Here is a 21,447-nt window from a genome sequence, read left to right as displayed (position 1 = left end):
CAAGATGCCATTTTATCTCTTGATGGAAGTCTTTAAGTTCCATGAAGTGAGACATCTTTATGAAGATACAATCACAAATATGGATGGGAAAGATGTGATGAGTACGTAAATATGGGAGTTTGTATGCAGTAGAAGAATATGGTACCAAAGTAAATGGTTGAATGGGTATTTTAAATTGGATATGGGGATGTTGCTAAGATAACATCCATTGTGTGGTTGGCTTGTGGTACAATTTGAAGTTTGGGGATATGCATGTGCATCGAAACAATTATATGTTGAAGTTGTTAGTTGCTAAATCTTTGTAGATGGTGCTGGTTCACATGTGTACCATGTGAACCAATCATGAGTGAGGTTGAAAAACACAATCAATGTGGGGTGACAAAGGTGACGTAGGTTTGGAGGCCAACAGATTGTCCTAATCTTCTCATTCAACCGTTCAACACCTTTATTTAAGTGGGGTCTATGAGGGACATTTCAATCATTTCATGCCCCTTTGCTTATAAATAAGCTATTTGGGAAACAAAAGAGAGGGATCATTTTCTAATCAAACCCACATCTTTTCTTTCACATGGGGCTTCCTTTTCTCCCACTCATCTACTTATCTCCCCCTTCTTATCTTGGAAACAAATCTCAATACTCTTCCATCAATGGGCAAAAGGACTCCTGGATATCCATTTTCTCGGTTTAGGTATGGTGTTTGATCCACCTCTCCTAAAACTATATATATTTTATATTGTTTTATTATATATATATTTTTAAATTGTTGGTTTATTGCTTTGTGGGAAGCTTTGCACATGAGCAATCGGGTGGGTTGAGCATGTGTAGACCTAAAGTTTGTAGTCATCAGGGCCAAAACAGAAGATGCAATATATTTAATTAAGAACATTTATCTAAATTAAATGTTATAACAGGGGAAACATTATAACTATGATGATTATTATGCAACGATACCACAATAAAAGGGGGGAAAAAAAAACGTCACATCCTCATAAGGTGCACACCTTAGCTAACAGGCACTAAAATGGTGTGCTTGTCGCACACCATGAGGTGTAATCTTTTTCAACGTCTCTTTGTGTACAGCATAAGCCTATGGGGGACAAGTGTCTTTCTTCAGAGCTCCAATGCGATTTATGAGAGCCCCAGCCTGAGGTGAGCCACAAGGTGTAAGCCTCCAGTGCAAAACCGTTGGTAGTGAAAGCATGATTGAAAGGATGGGTTTTTGGAGCAATGATGTATTGATGAATTCCTTTGACAGGCTATCTTCTTTTCATTTTATCATTACAATTGAATATGCATCATTTTTTCCTTTTCCAGGTGATTTACTCAAGCTTTTGGACGTTTCATCTGCTGAAAACATGTTACCAACTACGTATGGAAAGTTGCATCCACCTCTTGGAAAGCATCGTCTGAAGGTGTACTTCATTTTCCTGTTTTTAGTTAACTTTCATATATTGCACTAAATAATTATGCTTCTTTCAGAATGGCTTAAGTGGTATGGCTATTTCCATGATATTACTTGTTTAATTTATGTTAGGAGAAGAAATCAAGGGCCTGTGCATAAGCCATAAGCGCCATGTAAACAATATCTTGCATTCACTATAACTATGTTTGGAGTGTTCGCTATGAATTTTGTAGCCATCCAACATAATGCAATAGATTGGGTGGTTATGAACACTTGATTGGATTGTGTGTTGTAGTAGATCTCCCAGGTGGCACTCATGGAATGCTGGGCCCACTCTCGGCAAGTGTATCACGTGTATCACTATCATATTTTTTTACTGTCATTCTAGGTTGCTTGCTGGCTGATTAATACCTATGATGTTCTCTTAATAATTTTGCTTAGGATTTTGAGGAGTTTTATTTATTTATTTATTTAAGAAAAGTGAAAACAGTATTTACTAATACTAGCTCAAAATTGAAATGTCAGATAGTGGAGTTCATCTCCATTTTACTTTCGATTGGTAGTGAAGCTGCTGAGACGGAATTGATTCAGTTAGGAGCCATCCAGCGTATACTTGATTTGTTCTTTGAGTAAGTTTCACATCCTTGGAAGATTTTGTAAATATAAATAGAATTTGGTCCAATTCCAAGGAGTTACTCTCTGTTTGTCATGATTACTGTAGGTACCCTTTCAATAACTTTCTCCATCACCATGTGGAGAACATTGTAATAACATGCTTGGAGAGCAAGAAGACTACACTTACCGAACATCTTCTTCACAATTGTAATCTTGTTGAGAAAATGCTTGGTGCAGAAAAGCATTTCACATTGGCAACTGATCCAGAAAAGGTAGCCCATCTGTACATCCACAACATTGGTTGTGCTAATATTTTGAATATATATTCTCTTAGCTTCTATGTAGGTTTTGTATCATTCTGTCTATGTTACTTATTTCTTATTGATTGGCATACGTGGGTTACATACCTTGGAACTAACTAGAAATGCTAAGCCTCTTCTGTCTTTCCCTTTCAGCCAACAATCCCTGCTGCGGAACGATCACCACCCAGGATAGGGAGCATTGGACACATCACACGAATATCTAACAAGCTTGTTCATTTGGGGAATAATAACAGCCAAATTCAGGCATATCTTCAGGTTTATTTCCAATACTCTATATCTTTTTTGCCTGATTCCATTGCATAGAACTTGGATTTCAAGATTAATGCAACTGAAGCACTTTGTAGTAGCTTAGTTTCAATTTTAACATTTAAAGTGGAAACAGAAAGAAACCTGTTAACAGAATGAATCAAATGCATCACTTGTCTGTCGTAAAGTTTACTAATTGAGTACAGCACACTTTTTCTTGTGTTATTGTTATGGACTTATCATGTTCAGGTACTTATTATTTGTACGTATCTTACCCTTCAAAAGCAAGAGAACCCATACTTTGGGTTTTACGTGCTAGGAATAGATTCTGTAAGAATGGTTTCTTTCAGCAGAAAGAAACCTGAAAGTTTCAGTTTCCTGACAGATTTGACTACTATTGGTCTTTGTTGTGTGCCCTTCGTTTTTTTTTTGTCCAATCAAGAAATACGTGGAAATCATTGTTAATATTCTATCATTATTCTTAATTTTTTTTTTTTTGTTATCAAACAAAGTTATTATTTGATCGGTTTTGTTACCAAATAAAGTTGATTTAGTATTTTTATTTTTTATTTTTACAGGAAAATGCTGAATGGATGGATTGGCATGCAAATGTCCTACTTAAACGAAATTCTGTGGAAAACGTCTACCAGTGGGCTTGTGGGTATGTATGTTTGTACATTCTGTTGCAATTGCTTGATGACATGCTTCAATTTTGTTGTTGTTGTTTTTGCATATGAGGAAGGCTTCCAGTTGCTTGTAGATTAATTGCTTATATGGTATTTACAATGGAAGAATTGAATGCGGTAAAAGCTCAAACGAATGGAGCTTTTCAAAGAGTTTCGTGGTTAGTGTAGTAGATTTTTATCCAGAAATGATAGGTATACTCGTGAAGAGTACCTTATCAAGCATTCCAATATATTTCTTATCTCAATTCTCTATTCCCACGCTGTTGATTAACAACTTGATGGTTTACTTCAAGATTTCTTGTAGCACGACAAGGATGTATCTATTCAAATTCCACTTGATAGATTGGGTTGTGGTGTGCTCCTCTAAGAGGAGAGGTGGGTTGGGATTTTGCAAGCTTAAAGTCGTGCATTAATTTACTGTGGAGATTAGGTTCTGAGCCTACTAATCTTTGGAGAAAGGTTACCCATGAAAAATTTGGTAGGAGAGTGGTCATTACATGCCCCTATAGCCCCTATAGATGTGGAGCATATTAAGGTATTCAAAACGTCTTGAATGACTTTCGGAAAGGAGTGACCTTTTGTGTAAGGGAAAGGCAACATGGTTCTCTTCTGAGAGGATTGTTGGTGCAGTGATTCAGCTCTTCACCTTCAATTTTTATACACCTCTATTTTATCTTTAGCAAGGAAAAATGCCGATTTATGACTTCTTCGTTGTTCCTGAAGGCGATATATTCTGGGACTTACGGTTCAAGAGAATTTTTTATGATTGGGAGGTGCATTCTTTAGTTAGCTTTCTTATACTTGCATTTCCCGCACCCCAAATCCTTCAAATGAGGGCAGTTGTGCATGGAAGAGAAGTCATGATGGGGTACTTCTATGTAAATTTTTTTTTACCAATCAATCGTATCTTAGGACCCCTAGGTTTCCAACTTCTATCATTTGGGATTCTAAACTTTCATCTAATTTTTTTTTGTTTGGTCTACTGCCTTGGATAAAATCTTCTATTGTAGACTACCTTATCTCGTGGTCTCACCATAGTTGATGTGTGTCTCCTTTGCATGGTTTCAAAACTCCGTCTGACGTCTCGTCTTATAGACAAGATAAACCATGTAACTCAACTTATAATTATTTATTCATATATATATATATATATATATATATATATATATATATTGATACGAAAATAATTATAATTCTGTTACAAAATTACGTAGATTAGAAAATGTTTAATCATAAAATTATATTTTATTTAGATAATCAGTATTTAAATTAAAAAAATATTATTTTAATTAAAATATACAAAATCCCGGTTGACTAGGACGAGTTTATTTACTCGCCCGACATCTTATTTGCCAAGCAATATTTTGCAAATGTGAGATGCCTTTTCTATCTGTCTTGTTCATAGACGATACTGAGATGACTCATGCGAGTTATCTCGGTCTCGGACAAGTCATCTTGTTCTTAGACGAGATTTAAAGCCATGCTCCTTTGTATAAAGAGTGGCAAGTCTGCTATATGCATGGTGACATTTTCTATTTTGTTTGGTGCCACTTTTCAATCTTTTTGATAGTAGTTGGATCTTTCCCTAATATTTAATAGTTGGTATTCGTTTCCTTTTAACTTCCAATAAAAAATTCTTTGGAGATGGCTCCTTCCATGATCTGTTGGGGCCTAGAGAAAGAAAGGAATGCGGGAAATCTTGGAAGGCAAGATTCTGGTATGCACAAATCATCCTTGGGATTAAGTTTGTCATTTTCTTTTCTTCTAATCTCTTCAAAGAATTTTGTGGCCTATAATTTTAGGGCTTTATGTTTGGATGGGGCTTGTGACTTGCATTGATTGTAATGTTATTATTTCCATTTTGCTTGTCTTCGATTCTTTTGTCTAGCTTTTCCCTGGCAGAAAAAGTTTTTTTTTACAAACAACATAGCCGCTACCTCTTTTTAACCCTTAAAAGTTTATGACCAGCACTTGTTGCGCCCATCTTTCCCCAAAATGTACCCTACTTATAAAAAAACACATTCATGTCCTTTCCTTTCCCCAAAAGCAGCCCCTTCTTCTTCTTCTTCTCCTTCACCACCTCCACATCACCACACCACCCATCCCCACCCCCCTTGCTCTCAAATTCTCATCTTTTTTTATCCTCTTCTGTTTTTGTCCTTCATTGCCACCACCACCCCTCACTACTGGGTTTAGGGTTTAAGGAGAAGGAGGTTGAGGTGAAAAAGAAGAAGAAGAAGAGGTGATAGAGAGGGATGGTGGAGGGTGGCAACAATGGTGGAGAAGAAGAAGAAGAAAAAGAAGAGGAAGAGGGAGGAAAGATGCAGACAGTGGAGGTGATGGACACACCATTGGTAGAGGGGGTAGAGAAAGAGGGTGTGGGGGCGTGGGCGGGTGCATTTTGGGGAAAAGGAGAGGGGGTATATTTGGGTTTCTTTCGGTAATTGGGGTACCTTTTAGGAAAGGTGGGGTGCAACGAGTGCTAGTCAAAGTTTGTGCCTACTGCTACAACAACAACAACAATGACAACATATTAATATTTTAGAGGGTCGTTGGTTCTTTTTTCTACCAAGAACACCTTGTGTTGCATCACTATGATGTATGGTATAAATATAATGGCATGATCACCACACATTGTGCAGTAAATTGAGTTTCTTTAGCATTCCTAACAATGTCACGCCCTAATCCCCGAGAATAGCAACCCGACCCACCATCCGTGCTTCAGGTCCGAAAGCATGAACTAAATGAAATATGACTTTTATTTATAAAATTATCTAATATATGACATTCAATGCTATTCATATGCATGTCAAAAAATTTCAGCAATATGGACTACGATGCACATTTTTTTCCCAAAATCTGGAATTTTTTTGGGGAAAGTATGATAGAAATTTTGATCATTTTTCTCCCAAAAAAAAAAAACCTAAATGTGGCTTTGGTTTCTTCGTCGAAGTTCTAAATCTAAGTGGTCTTTCCTATGAGCCCAAGTTTGACTCGATCCGATATCAGAGTAAAAAATTGTGCCCATTTTATGAATGAAGTGTAGGGCCCTAAATTATTATTTTTGGGATAAGAAAAGGGAATTTTATTGAAGGAACAAGGGAAGGTCGAGATGACCAATCCAAAACAAATCGAATAAGATTACAAGATTGAGATACTACGCATTGTATCCTACCTCAACAAGAAGTCCTCAAAGAAGATTCCTTTGAATTCTACATAGACCTTACACAAAAAATAAGTAAAAGCCCAAGTACCAAAAGGAACAAGTCGTTACTATTTTTCTCCTTTCCTTCAAAAACTTTTGCATTCCTCCCCCTCCAAATACTCCAAATCAATCTCCTAGACTCACAAAAGCTCACCCCAACTGACTTCATTCCACAAAGATCTCCCTTAGAGTCGTCGACGAACAAAATTCCATACCAAATAAAGCCAAAAGGTGATCCCACACCCCTTTAGCCGCCACACAATGCACAAGCAAATGGGGCACGGATTCCTCCTCTGACATTCCCTTTCTATTATTGTCCCACCACCTCACATGATCTCTATTAATGTCTTGGGAAAATCTAACTCTTTATTCCTTTAATATCTTATCATTCATTTTTATAAGATTTAAATTCAAAAATGCCTTTGAAGACTTTATGCGAGCCAATTGTGAGGTCACTTTCTAAATCTGTTCAATGTTTTTGGGTTTCCACATTTGGTAGAGTTGTTCTTTTAAATGTGGGCTAGGTGGGGAAAGGCCTTTTCTATTAGGTTTTTTTTATGGAAATCCTAAAGAATCTTGGAAGACCTGTTATAGAAGGAAGAAGACTAGTAAGATAGTATGGATGTGGTATGAAGATAGGACTTGTGATGTCTATTGAATTTTTATGAGTTTGGTCTTTTATAGCTGTCAAGGGTATTTTGATCTTTTGATATTTTAGTTGTGAGGGTCCAACAATTATTATTTTTTTTTTTGAGTCTTATTCTTTATTCCTTTAAAGTTTCAAGTCGTTTGGTCAAGTTGTTAGGGAGTTATGGGTCTTTTTTTGTTGTTTTTGATCATTTTATGAGCCAAGGTGATGCAGGTCCGTGAATGTTACCCTAGGATGATAAATCTGAGATTAGTCTGAATTAACATTAGCAATGCAACATAAATCATTAGCAAATATATTCATGGATATACAAGAAAATCCAAGTGATAATCAAAATAGTCCTAAGGTTCGTCGCAATCCCACAATAATAGCTATTCAAGTACTAACGATAAGTTCCAATGGAAGACAAGTCTTCCTCTAGCTTAGGGTTTCAGTTAGATATTCAGAACATATTCTAGACTCAATTTTAATGCAAAAAAATAGCAAAATAAGTGGTGCTGATTTATGGGGGCAGCAAGTTAACAATGTTTGGAGAAATTGTAGGCTTAAAAAAAGGTGATTAGGGTTTTAGGTGGCAAGGAATGATGGGTATTAGGGCTATGTTTCAACGGAGAAAAGAATGTCGATGGGGTTTTGGTTTATAGAATGGATTAGGTAGGTTTTATGGATATTTTAGAGGTTCAAAACAGAAATTTAATAGAGAAAGTGGGAAATAAGATATTAAGAAAAAAAGTAAATACCTACCTTAATAGAGAGAACAAATGTTACCTTGGACTCATTCCAAAATAGCCTCACACCACACCATTAATGGAAATATCAAAGCCCCAATCTCAATTTTATTCATCATTGAAGAAAATTATAGCAAGAAGCAAGTATTTATACTGTTCTCTAAACCCTAAATCTAATTTCAACCATCCAATTAAAATAAGGAGATCCAATGGTTGTAGATAAAACTTAAAACAACTTAAATAAAAAAAAAAGCAGAAATACTATCTATGTCCTTGAATTTTCAGCCTATGAAAACTCATTAAAAAATCAATATAAAGTTACCAAATTGCCCCTAAACACCTATACTAACACCATAAGCTAATAAAACATGAAAATAACCTTTATTACTCATCCTAAACACTAAAATAGACTAATAAACATAAACGAAATAAAAACATGAAATATGATGACCCAATAAGGATCCAATGGTGCTTGTCCATAAACTTTATGTACATACTTCGTCCATCCATAATGAATCTAAGTGTTTTTTCTACCTTTGGAGCACTCTGAATAGTATGCTTGTGATGTCCTCATCACAAGGGCAAATTTGTAATTTTGCCCCTTAAAGTATGGACGTCCTAATTATAAGTCCTTGTAAATAATCTCTTTTATTATTTTTTTGGAGGCTAATGAATAAAATCTGATTTGTCGCCTAAGCAACCTTGGTAAGTGATTCCCAAACCCTCAAAGTGATTTCTAGGAACCCTAGAGTGATTCTAGGGCTTTTTTCTCTATTTTCCCTTTCTTTATTATTGGTGAGAGATTTGTTGTTGGCTGATTTGTTGCTAAATAAAATCAAACTAAACACTTTCCATAGTCGATCTTGAAAAGGTCAAAGCTATTCAAGAATGGCCAATTCTTACTAACCTCCATGAAGTGTGTAGTTTCCATAGCCTTGGTACTTTCTACAAGAGGTTCATAAGAAATTTCAGCAGTATCATGGCTCCTATCACTGAGTTAACGAGGAAATGACAATTTAATTGGTAAGGGGTAGCAACTAGAGTTTTTGAGCTTATTGAAAATATGATAGAAACGTCGCATTTGCAATTACCAAACTTTTCCAAGGTTTTTGAAGTGCCTTGTGATGCTTCTAATCTCAGGATTAGAGGTGTATTTATGCAAGATGGTCACCCTCTTACCACAGTGAAAAGCTTAATGAGCCAAAATAGAAAATTTTCACTTATGATAAAAAACTCTATGTAGTTGTTCAGGTCCTTCGTCATTGGAGACACAATTTGGTGTCTAAGGAGTTTGTTTTGTATTCAAATCATCAAGCACTCTAATATCTAAATTCACAGAAAAAAGCTAAGCCATCGTCGTGGGAAGTGGGTCACATTTCTTCAAGAATACACTTCTTTTCTCAAGCACAAGGCTGGTGTTGAGAACAAGGCAGCGCTTAGTCGAGTTGTTTATATTTTGCACTCTATGGCTATATAGGTGGTTGGGTTTGATAAGCTGAAGTAACGTTATTCTTCTTAGAAGGATTTTGGCATTATTTATGATGCTTTAGTGGTTGGGCAACATGCTGATTATCCTTCATTTTTATTACATGGGGGTTATCTTTTCAGATATACATGTCTTTGTCTTCCAGATACTTCTCTGAGAGATCATGTAGTTTGGGAGTTACATGTAGGTGGTGTAGAAGGTCATTTTGGACGTGGCAAAACTATTGCTATGGTGGAAGATAGATTTTATTGGCTCAGCCTTTAGGCAAATGTCACTAGGATCATCAAACAATGTCGTATATGTTAGCTTGCAAAGGGGCGAAAGCAGAATGCAGGACTCTACACTCCACTACCAATCCCACACGAATCTTGACAATATCTCTCAATGGACTTTGTACTTGGTTTGTCAAAGACTATTAGAGGCCATGATTATGTAGTAATGGATCGATTTTCTAAGATGACGCACTTTATTCCATGTAGCAAGACTTCTGATGCTTCACATGTGGCCACTTTTTTCTTCAGAGAGATAACACGATTACATGGAGTTCCATTGACTATAGCGTCTGACAAAGATGTGAAGTTCATTAGCTACTTTTGAAAGACTTTATGGAAATTGTTAAATACCAAGTTAAATACCAGATTGAGGTGGTTAATTGGAGCTTGGGTGATCTACTAAGATGATTGATTAGTGAGCATGTTTCTAAGTGGGATTTTAATCTTACCTATTGTTGAATTTGCTTATAACAATTCAGTCAATAGATCTATAGGTAGAAGTCCATTTGAAGTGGTTACAGGCATGCAACCTAGACAACCTATCGACTTCATTCCTTTACCATTAGATGCACGAGTCAGCATTGAGGCAGAGGGGTTTGTTGGGCACTAACATGATAAACATGATGATGTTCATAGGAGTATCGCCCTTAGCAACGATGCTTACAAGGCTAAGGCAGATTTGCATTGCCATTTGGTTGACTTTTAGGAAGGTGATATGGTTATGGTGTGTATTAGGCCTGAAAGATTTCCCACGGGAACTTATAAAAAACTTCATTCCAAGAGCGTTGGCCCTTTCAAAATTCTTAAGAGGATTAGCTCTAACGCTTATGTTCTAGAATTTCTAGAAGACATGAGTCTCAACCCTATCTTTAATGTGGAAGATCTCACTGCTTACCATCGTCAATGTCCGCTCCTAATTTGCCTCCAACTCCTACAACATTTGATGTTATAGAAGATGTTTTGGATGAGAAGGTGATTTCTACTGCAAGTGGTGGTTATCAGAAGTTCCTAGTGAAGTAAAAAGGTCGTCCATTGTCAGAATGTACTTGGATTACAAATAAAGAATTTCAGCAACTTAACTAGGATATGTATGAAGAATGTCATGTCTTTAACTCGACGGAGTCAAGTTCTTTTAAGCTAGGGAGAGATGATGGGAATCCTAAAGAATCTTGGAAGACCTAGTATAGAAGGAAGAATACTAGTAAGCAAGCATTGATGTGGCATGGAGATGGGTTTTGTGATGTTTATTGAGTTTTTATGAATTTTGTCTTTTATAGCAGCCAAGGGTATTTTGTTCTTTTGACATTTTATTTGGAGGGTCTAACAATTATTTTATGTTTTTTGAGTCTGATTCTTTGTTCTTGTAAAGTTTTAATGCGTTAGGTCAAGTCGTTAGGGAGTTATGGGTTTTTTGTCATTTTAGGAGTTAAGGGAAAATCTATAAGTTTGGTCCTTAAGTATGGACGTATTAGTTATAAATCCTTATAAATAATTTCTTTTTGGAAGCTAATGGATAAAATCTTATTTGTGGCTGTCTAAGCAACCTTGGCTAGTGATTCCCAAACCCTAAAAGTGATTTCTAGAAACCCTAAAGTGATTTTATGGTTTTTCTCTCTAGTTTCCCTTTTTCTATCATTGGTGAGAGATTTGTTGCTAAATAAATCAGATTAACCAATTTTCATAGTTGGTCCTGCATCGTTTTTTCTTTTTTTTGCTAAATGATTCTTCTAACAGGTTTTTATGGAGTTTAACCTCGTTTTCCATATGTTGGGGGATTTAGAATGAACGAAATTGTTGGGCTTTTGATGGAGAGTGTGAGTCAGTTCAAGAATCTACCATATCAATCTTGATGCTCTCGTCCTTTTGGAGTAAGGTCTTTCGGGAGTTTAGAGGTCTCTTTGAAAACTTTGTGGGCCATTGGAAGAGGGTTTGTAGAATTGGTTAGGTTCAATGAGTTGTTTGCGGGTGCTGTGTTGTTTCCTTTTCGGTTGTATATTGTTTGGTAACCTTGTCCATCTTTTTTAATGAATTTTCTTATACTTAACAAAAAATACAACATAAGAAGGAATTTAAATGGGTAATTAAATATTAAGTTATTTTAACAAAAGCAACTTAGAAGTTATTGCATTAACTTCCTGAATCCCATTACATCCAGAAGATTAAATACTACTGCTACTAATAATAATAAATCTATAGCCTATGCATGCAATAACCTAATAAATCCATAGCCTATGCAATAACGAAACCTGTTTTGATACTCTCTCTGATCATCAATGATGAAAAATTCTCAAGTTTCATATGAAAAATATTTGAACACCATGTGCTAATAGGCTAATTTTCATTTAACCTTCCTATACATGAAATTCATAGAAGTTAATATAAACTTACCTTATTAAATGCAATTAAACCAATCAATGATTAGTAATACAACTTCCCAGGTCGATTTTCCCATTTCTTATCCCACACACCTCCTTCCAAGATCTTCTCCAAAGGGTTTAAGGATTTCCAACTCATTAACTTCCATCCAATTTTATCTATCATTCCCAACCTCATCATTTCATCACCGAAATATCAATCAAATCACAATGTCGGTCTTAATAATTCATGGTAGAAAAATCATGATCATGCTCAATGACCAAAATAGTATTATCTATATTTTCTTCACATTAAATACATACAACAATGAAGGATTAACCTTCTTCAAGTGTAGACCATTGGATTTACGCGACGCTTACATATGTTGATCTAAGCCTTTTGTGCTCTTTGATTCACTAATCCGATCGATTTCTTTAAAATCTTGATGAAGCTCCAAGAATGCAATAATGGAGTTCTCACCTCAAGCCTTCTCCAATGGTGGAGGGAGAGATGAAAGATATGAAGAAATGATGAAAAATATTGGGGTTTTATGGATCCCCAAAAGTCATCCACATTTTCTTTTATGGGAGAGCCTCCATGGCCCCAACGCCCTTGGATTTTGCATTTGATTTGTGGTTCACGTGTGGAATCCTCCACTTGATTGATTAATTGAAGATACACTTCTATCCCTCTAATCTTTGTACATCCTTTCATTTAAAAAGAATTTGGTACCACACCATGACTTGATCCTAGTCTTTGACCAATTGACCAATAAGATAAGGACACTTGTACTTTATAGGATTCATTTAAAATTGGGAGACAAGACCTATCCAATATGAAGAGAAGTAGAAAATATAGATTGTTATCGAAATTAGAATTTATGGGTGGACCAATAGGATTTTGGCATTTATTGAGTAGTTACCCTCCATTTTCTCACATTGAAATGGGTCAAAAACATGGGTGAGATGGCAAATCACCCTATTGTGAGAGATTGAGTTTTTGTTCAAAATTATTTATTAGGTTATTCAAAATCCCTTTTAGATGAAGAAGGCCCACATCTTTGGTGATCGAATTTGTTTTTTTGGGAAGATTGTTGGTGTAGTGATACTTATTTGCAGATTTTGTACCTTGGGCTGTATTATTTGTCCTTGAGGAAAAATGCTTGTTTCTGCTTTTTTGTTCCGAGTGAGAGTGGTTTTTCTTGAGACCTCAGTCTTAGAAGAAGACTAAATGATTGGGAGATTGGAGATGTAACCACCCTTATTGACTTGATAGCCTTCCAAGGACCCTTCAATAGACATGGCGGATCGACGGGTTTGGAAAGGTAGTAGAGATGGGAGCTTCTCGGTAAAGTCTTTCTACTCTATCCTCCTTTGTTTGGAATTCCCACGTGTAGACCAAAGTTTCTTTTTTCATTTGGTTGGCAGCTATGGATAAACTTCCTACGATCAATCTTCTAAGGCATAAGGGTCTTGTTTTGGTGGATTTCTGTTGTATGTGTAAAGTGAGTGGGGAATCGGTGGCTAACCTTCCTATCCATTGTGAGTTGGCCTTAGGTGGGTGGCTTTTTTTCTCTCTTTATTCTAGGTTTCTTGGTGTCATCTGAATTCAATTTTATCTCTTTTGGATAGTTGGAAGTCTACTTTCTTTTTTGGCTGGTTGAAGATCCTTCGGAAATTCGCGCCTTTTGTGATTTGTGGAAGGAGAGGTATGCCCCTACTTTTGATGGGAAAGGGAGTTCTTTCCAGAGCTCATTTTTAATATTCTTGGTTTGTTCTTTCAGTGTAAGCAATTTAAAAATTTTAGAGTTGTTTTTTGAAGATTTCTTGGTTGTGTGGGATATCATTAGTGGCGAGAGTTAGTTTCTTGTATTTTTATGGAGGACACCTTGTCCTCTCGTCAGTAAAAATTTCACTTACAAAAAAAAAATGAAGTTTGAATATTTTTTTATATAGTGAAAGGGTTAGTAGTTACCAAGGTGAAAAAGGTGAAATTCGGTTCAAGGGGGTTTGAACCTAGGACCCAATTGAATAGTTCTTGTCTCCCAATTTTTAATGAATCATGTGAAGTACAAGTGCCCATTTTTTTATTGGTTAATTAATGCGAGACTAGGATTAAGTCATAGTGTGATGCCCGAAGTCTTTTTAAATGAAATGTTGAGATTATCTTCTATAAAACACAAAAGATTAGAGGGTTTGGATTGAGTCTTCATTTAATCAAGCAAGTGGTGTGATGCCACATGTCAATCACATATCAAACGATCAGGGGTATGATGCCAAAATTCAAGGACGTTGAGGCCATGGTGGCCCTTCTATAGGAGAAAATGCAGATGGCTAGGAGAGGTGGGGGGGGGGGGGGGGGGGGGTTGGTCCAGAAGTCCATGGGTTGGAAGTCTTTAGTCTAGAGATCTTAGAATGAGATGTTGTGCAGGATAGATGATAGAGAATCTGCCCGGAAAGTTGCATTATTATTGATTACTGGCATTGTATATCATACGGTGTACATTTATATTGTTTTCTATATATTTGATGAATAGAAAGGTTAAATGAAAATTAACCTTGGAAGCCATGGCTATTGTTTCGGTAAACACCTCGTACATTGCCCGTGTTATGTCTAGTATGGCTTTCTACATTAGTGCCCTCTCCCCTAATCAGCTACAACGTTTATCTGATTAACCATGAATTTTCTAAGATCGATCTTTAACCGTACCATACCCGGAAACATTCTTGCTTTTCCTTGGCATGCAACTTGATTATACTGTGTACCTTATCCCAAATATATGGTCTCAGCCACCCCATGAACATTTTAAGTTAGGTTTTTGTTCTACCAAGCTCATGTCCTGACAGCATATGTTTCCTCAAATTATTAATAATATTTAGTATTTTTGTTTTTCTGAATTTAGTGTGTTTTGACTCTTCATGTCCTCTTTTCTAATATTGGCTTGCTATGTAGTATATTTTGTGGATGGCTAAACTTGTCAAGCTTTATGCAACTGACATTGCAACAATAGTATTCTATTTTCTATGAGGTGAGAAATTGTGGGCTGCTAATTATTGCAGAAGACCAACTGCCTTACAAGATCGAACACGGGATAGTGATGAAGATGATTTCCGAGATAGAGATTATGATGTAGCAGCACTTGCAAGTAATTTGAGCCAGGCCTTTCGATATGGCATTTACAGTAATGATGATGTTGATGAGGTATGCTTTGAGAAATTTTGGCACAGTTCTGTTAATTCATTTGTCCCTACCACTCTTTCTCATACAAGTAAAAGGCATAATACCATGGTTATAACCTGTCCAAATATATATATATATGTATATATGTATGTATTAATGAACAAAATGTCCTTTACTGAACATTATGACTCAGACCTCTTGATATGCTGTGGCCTGATGGTTTCCGTAGACTTAACTGAGCATAACTGGTAATTTTATGGTAAATCTACTTGTTTATCTATATTAGTGAGCTTCTGCGATGGAAAACATATTTATTACTAATGACCTATTAAAACAGAATTACTAATGGCCTTGTAAAAAATGTCATAGTGCTTTGGGAACTTCCCAAACACTAAAACCTTATGGGAAAAGAAAATCTACTAAAGGATTGAAAGACTCTACACTTTTAATATTCACATCCCCAATGAAAGAAAAACAGTTTGATTGACAATCTAGTTAAGAGAGAATACAGTTTGTGTTCTGTTTCTTGTAGTGACTGTCGACACCCATTCTCTTAAGCTAGTCAAATCTTCTCATATTGGTTATCACTTCGGGGTCAACTTGTATGCCGAACAATTTGAAATATGTCGTTTGATGATTTAACCTGTAAAGTTCACAATGTTATTGTCATTGGTTTGGTTATTTTTCATGGTGGTTGTTGGTTACATTTGTTGTTGATGATGCATGTTGTTGTTGTTGTCGTTGTCATTGGCAGTGTTGTCAAATGCGATCGCATATGCTATTTTCTATGAGTAAATCACACATGATCACATATGCATGATGGCATATGCGATTTAGGGTTTTTAGTTTATTATGCCATGGCATACAAAAGTATGTGATGGCATATGCGATGACATATACAGTATGCGATCTCATATTACTCCAATGGGCAATGATTGGACTATTGGAGACTTTAATTCAAGGTTTTTTTTAAATCTATCTTCTCGTACAACTACCCTATTTCCACCCCTTATTCATGCATTATTCTAAGCTATTTCTTTTATTCTTTCACTCACATGTATTCTCTTTAAATCTTATTTTTTACTTTATTTTTTCAAAATATTGAGTTTATGCATAAGATCATAGTATCCAATGATTAAACTATTAAAGCAGAATCCACTTTAATTATCTAGAACTAGAACTAGAATTTGAACTTGACAATTAAAGTAGGCCACCTTCGTATCATGAATTGTTTATATATTATTGACTATTTAGCTTATTGAGTTCTTTTATTCTTGTTATTAAATGACTAAATGTTTATTCAATTTGAAAAATGAGTGCTATCCAAAATCCAAATATATTGTTATAGGTTTGTTTTTATTTTCTTATAATTTTCTGGTTTTTTAAACATTTTCCCCATTTTTTTTCTTTTTTTTTACTATTTTTATTTATTGTTTTGAAATAAAAAAATATTTTGTGCAATATGCTACTGCATATGCCATATGCGATTTTGCATATACGCACAGCATATGCTGGTCACAAATGGTCGCATATGCTATTTGATAACATTGATCTTTGTTGTATTAATCTAGTTTACAATTTGCTGTCGATGCATGCAGGCTCATGGTTCACTCGAGCGAGATGATGAGGTATACTTAATGTGAAGTTTTTGCGGCTTCAATGCTGTTGCAAGTAACATGATACAAGAAATGTTTTCTTTTAGTTTAGCAATTGATTTAGAGAGATTTTATTGCCACACCAATTTTTGCTGATGCCACCCCAATTCATATGTAAATCATCAAAGAATTAGCTCACGTCTTGGGGTGGCGTTAGCAAAAGTTGTTGTGGCAATAGAAAACGTAAATAGGTTATACAGATTGAGGATACACGATATTTGTCATAGAATGCGCAAAAACTTCCCGTTTGGACTTAATTTAGTGGAGATCTCGGTAAATAGGCTTTCTTTCGTCATATGTCAACCTGAGCTTTATGATGATATTATTATTACAAGAACCATTCTATTACTACTGCTTTTGCAATAATAATAATAATAATAATAATAATAATAATAATACTCTATATGGTTGGAGAAAAAAGTTGTTCTCAGCGAGGGTTGTATGGCAGGATGTCTATTTCGATGATGAATCTGCAGAAGTTGTCATATCTTCCCTTCGTTTGGGTGATGAGCAAGACAGGTAGTTTGCCTTCTGAACTTGTTTTCTTTTATCTTTTCCTTAAGATTTTTGGGATGGTAATGAGAAGTATTTGCATTGGGACACTAGATGAAGCCACTGAACTTCCCGACTGGCACACATTGATGGACTGAAGCTGGAAAATCTCAACCTTTGATATAGGCCTGATCAGATGATTCTAACCATCATATTATATACATTTTTCTCTGGATTGTTCATTGTAAATTTGCTGATCATTCGAGGAATGAAATCAGCCTGATGGTTAGAAAATCGGTCTTATTAGGTTTATAATTTATTATTGGTTTAAAAGGGGAAGTGTGTGTGAGAGGGGGGGGGGGGGGGGACCATCAAGTTCATGGTATGTGCCTAGTTAGGCTTCTATGTGCCACCTAATGCAAGTATTCCGCATGTGTATAACCCAATTGTTTGACCAAATTTTTTGGTACACATCTGTGCTTTTCAGTGGCTCTCTCTTTACAAACTCCAACTGGTTTGCTTTTGAGGATCAAAGAATTGCCAATGAGCGTTCAGCTGGCTCACTTGCTTCACCATCACTGAATGCAGCAGAGGAGACTGGTTTTATCGGTACTAGTAGCGAGAATGAGGTTATCCTTAGCGAAGAAGATGATGACTTGGATGACAAGGCATTGTCTTCTCAAATACCTGAACCAAGCTCTCCCAACACAGAGAATCCCGGAACTGCAGTTGTGGAGAGTAGTCCTCCGCTTGAGGAACCGAAAGAAGACACAAGACCTATAATTACTCCTAGTGAAGGTGGGGATAAATTGCCAGAATGGGTCCAATGGAGAGAGACATCAGAATCCAGTGATCCATCATTTGATGCAGGACAACTTCCGGCTGAACCAAATGGTGAGCTTCAAGTGGATTCTAACGATCAGACTGTTGGTGGTGGTATTGACACTGATTTAACTGAACGATCATCGTCATCTGTTGAGGCAGTGGTAGTAGATGGTCCCGGAGGATCACAAAATTCCACCGATGAGAACCCAAGTTCCATCCCATCTGAACCATCAGCAGAACCAGATGACAAGAACCCAAGTTCCAAACCTAAAACTGAAGAAGACATGGAGATGGTAGGAACAGAAGGCTCCGGTGAGGCTGCAGAACCTGAGAAGAAACTAGAAGATGAAGCCAGGAATTGATGAAGAAAGCTTGCCTAGAAATTATTTTAGTGGGATGGTGTTTTTCCCAAGTCTGAGGAACTGAACTGACGGGGAAAGAAAAAAGGGTTCTGGAGGACATACCGACCACCTGATAATATGATCGGTCAACATATCTATCGAGAGCCTTTCCCCTTTGTAAACCTCTCTGAAGAAGGGCTTTGTATATGAGTGCTCTCTGTCTAACCTCCAGGAGAAGAAAAAGAGAAGGTTCTCAATTTATTTTCATTTTAAAGTTTATATTTCCGCAACTGCCTCTTGGAAAAGTGATTCTTGGTGATCCAACCCCACCGCGGATAGTTTGAACGGTAATGGTCGCCAGTTTATTAGCTGTTTGATCTCTGTTTCATTTTCATACAATCATAAATGGGCAATTGTCCTGCATCATCTGTTACTGAACTGATAGTTGTCAATGCCCTTTTTATCTTAAAACAAGTTGATTTTCATGGAGTGACTAATTGTTATTGAAACATGTTGTGCTGTCATAATACTCCATATAAAAAATCCTTCTGCATCTACCACCACTTCAGCCAATCTCATGGTAATCTCTTGCTGTTGCTGTGCTTTTCGGTGATAATATTCTTTACAATGATTGATCTGAAAATTGGTGGATAATTTATATCTTGTTTGGATTTCTTATTTACGGTTGGTTCATTTTAAATCATGCGTGTTTAGGTGTTTAATTCTATATATTTACTTCTATTCAAATTAAATAAATTGATTTTGCATTACCTTACAAGTTTTAGAGAAGAAAATAGGATAAAACAAGTTTTGAGAAAGTTCTTGGGAAAAATCCAAGAAGAAATCCTAAAAAATGCATGTTTCACCCCTCCGATGGTTATAATGATCTGGTGTTATGATATAGTGATCTTCGATTGTTATAATAATGACTTTGGATCGTAATTTTATGTCTAGACACTTTTTAACAGTGTCAAAACACATTCCAGCATAGTGTCAAACATATCCAGTAATTTATTTTCATTAAAAGGGAATCTGTCTATTTAATAATAATGGAAATAGTTTAAAAATCAAAATTTCAAAGAATTAAATCTAATTCTTCGATTCAAGAACAAAACGCGGACTTTGGTGTTTTTGTTAGATTTGTAATCCCCGTTTTCTCTTACCTCTCTTTCCAATTAAATTCCAAAAATTATATGATATAAAATCTCGTATTTAAGACTTTCATTTTTTTAAATCCATTTGTTTTGAAGAATTTTGAATAATCACATTTTTTGACATTTGATTAAATTTTTACAACTTTAATTATTTATTATTATATCACATTTTTCCAGTATTTTCTACTCAACCAAGACCATTATATAGATTTGGTTGATATTATAGAATTACAAATATTTTTAAAAAAATGTACTTTAATAGATATTTAAACAAATGAATGATTGATCGACTAATTGATGGATGGATAGAAAAAATATTTCTTTACTATTTGATGGGCAAATGACTCTAGCATGCTCAATGGCTAGGCTATGTGAGATATGATTGATTGGTAAATGGATGGAACCGATATCTCACATTCTCACGACCATATATATTAATGGATGGGTGGACAAATGGATGCACACAATATAACGTTTGTTAAAGATCACTATCATTATTTGTATTTTTGGAAGAAAGAAATTATATATATGTACTCAAACAAAATTATTTTATTTATCGAAAAAATGTCGTAAATAGCTTAGAAAGAGTGATGTATTGCTATATTTCCAAAAGCGATGGGTCAATCTAGAATAACACTTATGATTTTATGCTCCTTGGTAGTTTGGGATATTTTGGAGAATAGTACAACTTGGGAATATCACTTATTCTTTCCTGATAAACTATTGTGTGTAAAAGCCGTTTTTGTACAGTGGAGAGACAGTCGAGATTCTCATATATTGCCTATTGATAGGTTTAGATGTGAGGAGTCTCTCCTAGACTAATTAGTGATTGTTAAGAGTCTATAATCATCAAATGATCGTTCTCAATATTGGGTTTTTAATCAATGATTAATCTAAGCTGGATAAATTATAACCCAACTGTGGTATGTTAGATCGGCCACAAAATTAGATGTGAGATTCCATACCAAAGATTAAGTATTATAATATTAATTTATTATAGTCGAGGTGGTTATATTGACTTGTCCCTCAAAGCTCTTATCAACTACATTGTCGTGTTTGTATTATGTATTTTTCTTTATTTTGTGATGCAACATTAATAAATACTATACTTGAAAAATCCTGAAGCATGATAGAATATTTTGACAATAGAACTAATAGATAGATGATTATTAAAAATGTTTATTGTTCTTCATTTAATCTTTATTCGAATGTTATGTTATAATAAAACATGCATTCATTTAAATATTCAGCTTGATTTTACATTGTATCTTGTGACTAAATATTAGAACAGTATATTGCCTAGTGAGTAATTTTTTTGTCACTCACTTAACACTATTTCAAATTACTAGACTCTGGAAGAGTTAATTTATGAAAAATAGTATTATGAAGAGGTTCCTGAGAAGGAGTATATTGACAAGCAACAACCTCCTACAGTTTAAGATGTAGTAGAGTTCTAAGATTTTTTTGTTTTGATTTTTTGAAACTTATGTCTAGGCATCGTGTGCCAACATATTCAGTATTATTACTTATTTTGTCCTTATGTAGTTGGAAAGATTATGTCTTTTGAATTTTGTTTATGAATATGATTGGCGTAATTTCTGCAAACTCTTATTATTATTTATTAGTTATAGATTTCCGCTACGTTGTATCCATTAAACAAGAACTGTTATTTACTTATTATATGTTAAAATGTGTTGAAATTATTAATCACACTTGAAGATTCTAACACTTTATCATGGGAATGCGTGTTAGATTTTGTAGCATGAGAATATAAGCACCTGTCTTATCAACGTCGCTTGCATCTGAAATGAATCTATCGCAAGAAAACAACCA

At 35.4% G+C, this 21,447-nt stretch overlaps 1 protein-coding gene across 3 annotated transcripts in view; it reads left to right on the top strand.

Annotated features, from left to right (window-relative positions):
- LOC147388039 (SIT4 phosphatase-associated family protein) overlaps window positions 1–19,017 on the top strand; it is a 55,094-nt gene extending 36,077 nt beyond the window's left edge. For 2 of the 3 annotated variants that reach the window (XM_086420079.1, XM_086420077.1), the window contains exons 12-20: window positions 1,315–1,412; window positions 1,928–2,031; window positions 2,124–2,289; window positions 2,473–2,595; window positions 3,165–3,247; window positions 15,027–15,168; window positions 16,746–16,775; window positions 17,251–17,321; window positions 17,779–19,017. In XM_086420079.1, coding sequence (XP_086276205.1) covers window positions 1,315–1,412; window positions 1,928–2,031; window positions 2,124–2,289; window positions 2,473–2,595; window positions 3,165–3,247; window positions 15,027–15,168; window positions 16,746–16,775; window positions 17,251–17,321; window positions 17,779–18,481 — 1,520 coding nt within the window. In that variant the 3' untranslated portion in view covers window positions 18,482–19,017. The remainder of the gene's footprint in view (window positions 1–1,314; window positions 1,413–1,927; window positions 2,032–2,123; window positions 2,290–2,472; window positions 2,596–3,164; window positions 3,248–15,026; window positions 15,169–16,745; window positions 16,776–17,250; window positions 17,322–17,778) is intronic. The other variant, XM_086420078.1, reaches the window with a different exon arrangement.
- The last annotated feature ends 2,430 nt before the right edge of the window (window positions 19,018–21,447 follow it).

The sequence above is a fragment of the Akebia trifoliata genome, chromosome 13, assembly GCF_017979445.1.
Source record: "Akebia trifoliata isolate Shusen 1 chromosome 13, ASM1797944v1, whole genome shotgun sequence".
Classification (NCBI taxonomy): domain Eukaryota; kingdom Viridiplantae; phylum Streptophyta; class Magnoliopsida; order Ranunculales; family Lardizabalaceae; genus Akebia; species Akebia trifoliata.
The sequence above is the reverse complement of the archived record's forward strand: the minus strand, read 5'-3'. Positions and strand labels throughout refer to the sequence as shown.